Source organism: Coffea eugenioides, unplaced genomic scaffold (assembly GCF_003713205.1).
Source record: "Coffea eugenioides isolate CCC68of unplaced genomic scaffold, Ceug_1.0 ScVebR1_115;HRSCAF=498, whole genome shotgun sequence".
Classification (NCBI taxonomy): domain Eukaryota; kingdom Viridiplantae; phylum Streptophyta; class Magnoliopsida; order Gentianales; family Rubiaceae; genus Coffea; species Coffea eugenioides.
In genome coordinates, this window is record NW_020861542.1 from 85,885 (window position 1) to 94,248 (window position 8,364).

The window sequence follows — 8,364 nt, forward strand, 5'->3', positions numbered from 1 at the left end:
CCTTTTTGGTAGAAAAAAAAAAAGAGCTGTTCTGAGTTCATCTTACTCGATCTAAATCAACGGTGTTACGACTTATTCAATGTAAGTTGAGTCGAATTTGTGTCAAAATATTTTGTCTGATTTGGACGTGAGCTGAACTTGGATTTCACTGAAGATTCATCTTACAATTTGTTTGTACAGCATATCGTTAAAAGCCCCTGATAATTTAACTGAAGAAAATATGCTCCTTAAAGTTTCTAATTTTAGGCAAAATAGGACAATTGATGGAAAATTTTTTAAAAAAAGACTGTAAATAACTAAATTGGTGTTAGTGAAATTTTTTCTGACTTTGTATTTTTTTATTTATAATGTTTAGAGTTTAGATGAACATGACTCCCTAGGTTTCAAATAGTTATAGTTAGCGGCCGTAATTACGATGAAATGACATTTGAATTGAATAATAACATTACAATTTTGATCCAAAATCCTTAACCAAAATGTAGAAAAGTTAAATAAAAAAGAATTGGATAAAACTAATTTGAATAACATTACATAGATAATGAATAAATAAAAACCAATGAAAGAGGAGAAGAATGCTAATTTTAATATAACTTTGTTCTAACAACTAGCGCACAAATTCTTGCATGATTTATTGATGTAGGTCATTTCAAAATGGTGGTAACTAAGAATTTTGGTTGCAATAATTAGTGACTCTAAGTGCCAATATGAAGTGCATTTACGGATTTTTGAAAATTTTTCCTTTTTTTTCTTGCCCTTCTTTTCGATTGACATGTAGACATTCAAATAGTAAAGCTTTAAAGTAGTATTATTGTCCATGTAGGTTGGTAATTTTATTGAATTACTAAAATGATTTTATGAAAATTATATTTTATTTGAAAGCTATGAATTAATAAGCTATTGAAAAACAAAAAAAAAAAGATTATTAGATTGTCAACTCATTTAACATGTAGCATATATTGCATTATATATATATATATATATATATATATCCAATCATATCTCCGATAACTTGCACCACAAAATCCTTAATTTTTCTCCATATCTTCTCAATTCAAACTTCCAACTTGTTTTCCTAAAAATCATAGAAAATGCATTCATTAATTGACAAATCCACAATAGAAGCTAAGAAGCTAAGAAAATAATAGATAAATATCTGAAAATAATAAATTTATAATATATATATATTAAAGTGAAACATAATAAGTGTTTAATTTTAGTACAAGTGACAAAAATTATAAAAATTATTATCAATTAATTCATCATAGTGCATTCTACAACGGATAAGTAGTTGCATCAGCAAATGAAATAAAAAGAGAAAAAAAGTAGAAAAAAAGAGTTTACTATTCCATGCTGTCATTTATGAAAATTTCTAGTACACACCTAATACATTAATTTGATTCAAATCTTATTTCATCCAAAAAACGTCATTGTCACTATTTGAAAGTTACGGAACTATAATGATACAAAATCCAAAAATTAGAGACAAAAAATGTAAGGTCAAAACTGTCGGCTAATCACAATTTGATGTTGAGGGTAGGTATTCTTGGTTCTCGTCAATTATCATATTTTGTCTAAAATAAAAAACATTTCGAACAAGATTTGTCTTAATGAAAATATTGGATGCCAGTTGCGTGCATGATCTAGACATACTCAACAAAAATTGCAGTATTCTCTCCATGCGAAATTGGCTAAGCTCGGGCTAACATGAATTTTCAAATAAACTAGTTTTATTCATTTAAAGAAGTTTTTCAACTACTACTTATCCAAGTAAATTGATTATAGGGGGAGCAGTGGCAGAGTCAGCACTCTATATTGAGGGGGTCCAACAATCAACCTTAGTGTAGATTATGCTTTTAGATTTATATAAAAAAAATACTATGTATGTTGATTTAAAAAGCTTTATCCCTTTTAAAGTGACATATTGAGGGGGTCCAACAATCAACCTTAGTGTAGATTATGCTTTTAGATTTATATATAAAAAAATACTATGTATGTTGATTTAAAAAGCTTTATCCCTTTTAAAGTGACATCAAAGTTTAATTTGGAATAGGTTGAAAATTTCTGTTAAAAGTAATCAATAAAAAATTTTATTTTTTAAGAGGTTAATGTAAAATGAGGAGGGAATATATAAAACTTTTAGAGAATAATCTATATAAAAAACTTTTCTTAAATCTAAGAGGAGCAATGCAACTAAAGGAGACCATATTTACAAATTTAGAGGATGCAAACATGGTGCAAACTTTAAAATGTTAAAAGAATTTTAAGACCATTATGTAATTTTATCAAATTTGGGAGGGGGAGAGGCAATTGCCCACCTTCATTCCAATGTGACTCCAACATTGAGGAGGGAAGAATGGGTTGAGTGGTACAGAGAGGAGGGAGTATAAATGAAAGTTCCTAAATTCGAGACCTTTCACTTACAAACTAAAAAAAAAATTTAAATAGATATAAAAAAAAGGCAAATTGATGTTCGAACACACAACCATAAATGAAGCTAACTCCATGTTTAACAAGTGGATTCACAGCCTTATGCATACTCTTTAAATTAAAGATTCAACATTTATATATCTTGTAAATAGAAAATGATGGTAATGTATTACTATACAACATAGTGACAAAAGTTTACATAATCAAATCAGCATGCACATCACCTTTATAAGGGAAAACCATATGTCAGGAATTTCAGAAGCAACTAGTCTCCACCAGCAGCTTAGATCATCAAATTATTTGCAGCATATACTACTGATCCTTTCTTTGTTTTTGTTAGGTAAGTTGGTGTTGTTGGTTCCCCTCTGAAAAGTAAACAAGGATTGTCCAATGGATTCATCACCGACCACAATATCCAACACCTTCAAGTACAATTCCCCACATCAACCAATTTTCAACATTGTAGAAGCCCCATTTCATCACAAATCCTTTGCGCAGAGCTATACAACAAGAGATGCATCTTTCTCCCCATATCTCAAACCCAAAGAACCCGATCGATTCCCTTCTCAAGTTGTGACTTCTGTCGCAGACGATACAGAACTAAACGTTTTTGATGCCCAAAAGTACTTCAGTGAAAGTACCAATGAACCTAAAGAAAGCAAAGGAATATACTCTTCTCAATCAAGTCTCAATCATGCATCAGAGCCAAGTGATGCAGGCTGGCGATTTTCCTCAGCATCATCAACTGTCGATGGCTACAGCAGAAATTTCCAGGGACGATCTTTCCATGCTACTCCTACGGCTTCTTCTGAAGCTAGTTGGAATAGCCAGACTGGCCTGCTATCCAATCCACCTGGTCCAATTCCTGTATCTTTGATGAATACTCGTGCTGATCATGATGGAGGCCCGAATAGAGGTTCCTCTTCGGCTGCCAAGTGGAGGTTTTGTCGAAAATGCCCGTGTGGTGGGATGAAATCCGTTCAAGTTGATGAAGGGAGCTCAGACCACAGATCCCAAGCTGTCAATGAGGACAACCACAAGAATACTAAACCTGATGTGTATCAGAAAAGGCAGGGCCATAGGTCCCATGACCATGAAAAAATGGTAGAAAAGATATCCAGCATGTCCCAGAAAAGTACGGTAAGTGATCTTGATCATTCAGTAAAAAGACATCAGACTGTCAGTTCAAATACTTCAAGGGTTTCACTTCCATCGGAGAATCATTTCATTCCAACATCTGTTTCCCAACAACGAATCCCTGCATCTGGAAAAGCGCCCTTTACGGATGGAGCCATGACATTTTCTTTCCCTGTCTTGAACCCTTCTTACCCTTTTAAGCCTGAGCAGAAGGGCTTCCTGACAACACCAAAACTCAATATCCCTTTAGATGAACCACAACGGATATCATTGGAAGTTTTTCGGCCCTCAGACCGTACAATCTCAAGGAAGTCGATCGATCAGCAGCGAGTTGCATTAGGGGCTAAAACCCACGGCAGTCACTTGGATCGTCGTGGTAATTTCGCGTTTCCCGGAAGTCCTATGACCGGCGAAGACGATGTTGCTAGTGATGCAAGTTCAGATTTGTTTGAGATCGAGAGCTTTTCCACTCAGACCACATCGTATCCAAATCCAATGTATCGCAGGCGGGATTCGCTGGACGAGGCCTCCACGTTCAATGCAAGGCGATTGGGAGGTTTCTATGGTACCGATGGTCGTGGGAGTCTTGACGAGCCAATGACACCAACAACCGAGAACTATGCACCAAGTGAAGCTAGCATTGATTGGAGTGTAACAACTGCAGAAGGGTTCGACCGAGCAAGCGTCTCTAACTTCTCCATAACTGCTTCTGAAATCGAAGATTTCTCGATCACGAGGCGGAGATCACTGGAGAAAGGATCCACTCGTCAAGCTTGGAGCGGCGGTGGTGGTGGCAGCGGCGACAACAGTGCTGACGCTGGTAAGAAGAAAGGAACCGGGTTGTTGTTAAGCTGTCGGCATGAGAGGGCGGTGAGCGTGGGACCTCATCCGCTGAAATTTATGCCGGAGGGTGGTCCACCATTGCCATTGATTTCGACATCTGCACATGTGAATTCTGCGGCAAGTAGGCCACCAAAGCCAAATGCTCCACCACTTGCCAAGGGTCATTCTGCACACTTGTCTCTTGCTTTTGCTGCATAATGAGGAACGGTTCTATCTATATTTCCATGTCAGTTTGTAGATACTTCCTCGTCCTTTTAAAAAATATCATATTTTTTTATTTTAAAACGTTTCAAAATATTTATCATTATATGATAGCCAAAATTATTTTTAATTTCTTTTCCAATATCATTATGACTAAGTAATAAACATTTTTCTACTGCCATGTCCACAAACGATTGAGAGTTGGAGACTTCTATTGTTGAGAATATGTCTCTTCATTTTTACCTCTTTTTGGCTGCTATTCACATAGATGCCTGGAGTTTGATTTGTTCGAAGTTTAAACACACGGTTTTATATAATGCAAACGCTTCAATTGTTGTTGGGTTGTTCCTAACACAATATACAAAAGCTTCAATAGTTCATTTCCCTTAAATCCATAGGCTATGGTCCTCTGCAAATCTTGCAATATGTTTGCTTATGGTTATCTATTGTTTGTTTACTTGTTTATTCTCCTTTGCTTAATTATACAAATTTAGTTTCTTAATTATGAGTCATTATTATTTTTGATTTCACAAATTTATTTTCTTAATTTTGCTTAATTATAAGAGACCCCTAAAACGTTTTTCTTCTCTACCCGATTCAACCTTTCGTCCCTTTTTGGTGCACCTATTCCCTAATGTAATCCACCCTGTAGTGGGGAGTGGCAACCAATCCTTAGTTATTATTACAGGATAAAATTTCGTACCAAATAGTCAATTGAATCAACTTACAGGAAACCGAAACCACCAGCCCAAACCATCACCAATGCATTAAGGCTTGGTGGGAATGTGGGATGGGAGATAAGGTTTCCATCAATTTACCATAATTAAATGTGGCATTGCTTAAAAAATCCAGACAGGTGCACTGGGAGATAAGGTTTCCATCAATTTGCCAAAATTAAATGTGGCATTGCTTAAAAAATCCAGACAGGTGCATAGTGCACCTGTTGGGTCCGGTGGTGGTTCAATCCCCCCGAGTTATCGTAAGACCTTTTTAGGTCCTCCCCCTTCCTATAATGTAGGAATCTATCGTATCGATAAAAAAAAAAACTTACAGGAAACTGAACCCAACTCCATCACTGACAAATTACAAAAGATGGCCATTGGGCTTCAGCAACCATTTTACTCATGCAAAATTTCATGATTAGATTTAAAGAAATCTAAATCTCAAGCCACCTACCGTCACTAAAGCAGAACAAATTTTCAAGGGAAAAGAATTCCAATGGCCCTCCAACTCTTTCCCAGGTAAAGTTTTAGCCCTCCAACAATTAACGGTAAAAGTTTAGCCCTCGATCTAATAAAATAGCATATTTGTGGTCCTTCTGTCAAATCCAGTAGTTAAAATTGACGGAAAGCATCATCTCGTGAGACGCGTGACCAAATATCAAGGGCATTATAGTCTCTTTCCTAGGACAGAGTAAAAGCATTTTCACCACTAATTTTCGCTCCGACAATTTCCACTCCTTTTCCCTCCAACATTTTCACCACTGGTGAGTTTGCACGACAGGCAGCGAAAGCAGAGACGCCTCTCGCCGATCCACCGAATCAAGAAGAGACGCACTTTTCTTGCTTCGGCAAGGTGTTCAAGCCACCGGAAAGGGGAGAAGATCACACAATCCTGCAAGCAGTGTGCAGCATCGATATGCTAATTCTGTTCGCGGCTACAACATTTGGGGTGGGCGGGACGTTAACGGCAATTGATAATTTGGGCCAAATTGGCAAATCCGTGGGCTATCCCAAGAAGAGCATTGCCACATTCGTGTCACTAGTAAGCATATGGTCCTATTTAGGACGCGTGGCCTCCGGCTTTGCTTCTGAAATCCTACTGGTCAAGTATAAGTTTCCACGTCCCTGATGCTAACGCTGGTACTTCTCGTCTCCTGCGCTGCCCATCTCTAAAGGGTCAAGAGGGTTCTCAAATCGACCACGGAGGCGGTGGGGGTAGACGCAGATGAGGAGGTGGAGGAGAGGAGGAGGAGGGATGGAGTGATTTTTCCTTGGATTGGATGATTGTCGAGGACAGATTGGGCAAGATATATGCCATCCCAGGAGTTCCCGAGTAAGTAGCAATTTGTGTTCTTCTTCTATTTGGCAGAATTTGTGTTTTTCTTTAGAGACTATAATACCCTTGATATTTGGTCGCGCGTCTCACGAGATGATGCTTCCTGTCAATTTTAACTGGTGGATTTGACAGAAGGTCAAAAAATATGCTATTTTATTAAATCGAGGGCCAAACTTTTACCGTTAATTGTTGGAGGGTTAAAACTTTATTTGGGAAAGAGTTGGAGGGCCATTGGGTCTCTTATCCCAATTTTCTATTTAAACATTTATGAAGAAAGCAAAAAATTCAAAATGGGGAGAGGTACAAGTCAACCATTCAGGAGGGTAAAGTGTTTTGTAGCTTTCGGATATGAGTAATATAATCACCTAGAGAAGGTAATCAACTTGGGATTTAAGGACAAGCAGCCCATACATCCAAATTATAATGAGTGGCTAGAAATTGTCCAAAACTGAGGAAGAAGTTAGGGATTGTAATGCTCCCATTTTCCTCTATGAACATTAATTTAGTTGTCACGGATAAGCTCGCCATCAGTAGGGATTTAAAATCCCTTCTGGACTATATATCGAGGATGCGAATCTTGCATTTTTGAATCTCAAAAAAATCTAGAGGATGTGCTGATACGCCTGACACATTCTTTGGTTTAAAATGAGCTTTCTCTCTAATTTTTTATACAATCTAGTTGGCATCCCTTTAGTATATGATAGTATATATGTTTCAATTAATTTGAGGAAAAAAAATCATATTTTACATCCTTTAAGTTTTTATTCAAATAATGTCATAAAAAATCCCGATATTCCGGTGACAGATTTAATTCAGAACCTAGCTGAGGCTATTAACTTTAACCAAAATAACCAATCTACCCATATTGCATCATGCATACATGCATTCTTCACGTGCAAGAGACATAGAATAACTAAATTTGTCATTTCAGTTCTCCTTTTGTTAATTCTTTAGCAATATAGAATATACACTGTTTATGTGTGAACGACGACTTTAACAATTGTGATAAGCACATTCATACTTTCACATCCTACTAGTTTTGTGAGATTACGTATGGTTGCCCAGATTTTGATCTAAAACTACTGCTATATAATGGGCAATGTGTTACTGCGGCAAGTAGGCCACCAAAGCCAAACGCTCCACCACCAGCCAAGGGTCATCCTGCACACTAGTCTGTTGCTTAAGCAGCTTAACGAGGAATGGCCCTGGCCCTATCTATCCTTGTCAACTTGTAGGTATTTGTAGACAATGGAATTTTAATTCATTTTTAAAAAATTACCATTGGTCTATAAATTATTTCAATGATTTATTTATATTCAATTGGATTTTCCACATGTCATGCACACTTGGAAGTTTTGCTATTCGACAGCCAATCATGTTTCTTCACATGTCAAATTGAGGTATCCCGATCAATTAAAATTGTTGAGATGTCTCTACCAATCAAATTACGCTATGTCACACGTCTCTATAACTTGGCAAAATTATGGATAAATATCTAAATAATTATTTTTTTATTAAAGAGATAATATTTAGACTTATTTAATCCATGTATATGTCTTATATACTGTAATGGTTCGTCCAATTAAATTATGCCACGTCATATGTCCCTACAAGGCTGGCCAATCAAAGAAATATTTATTAATATTATCTCATTATTAATAAATATAAAATGAAGAGATAATATTTAAAGTGGTACAG

The 8,364-nt window shown here is 36.4% G+C and overlaps 1 protein-coding gene across 1 annotated transcript; it reads left to right on the top strand.

Moving 5' to 3' along the window:
* The first annotated feature begins 2,597 nt into the window (after positions 1-2,597).
* Positions 2,598-4,988, top strand: LOC113754961 (protein PHYTOCHROME KINASE SUBSTRATE 4-like). The gene has a single exon (XM_027299119.1). The coding sequence runs from the start codon at positions 2,818-2,820 to the stop codon at positions 4,603-4,605; it is 1,788 nt and encodes a 595-aa protein (XP_027154920.1). The 5' UTR covers positions 2,598-2,817; the 3' UTR covers positions 4,606-4,988.
* Positions 4,989-8,364: the final 3,376 nt, after the last annotated feature.

Excerpts from the sequence above, each read along its gene's own strand:
- LOC113754961 (XM_027299119.1), top strand. The coding sequence starts at position 2,818 with ATGGATTCATCACCGACCACAATATCCAACACCTTCAAGTACAATTCC.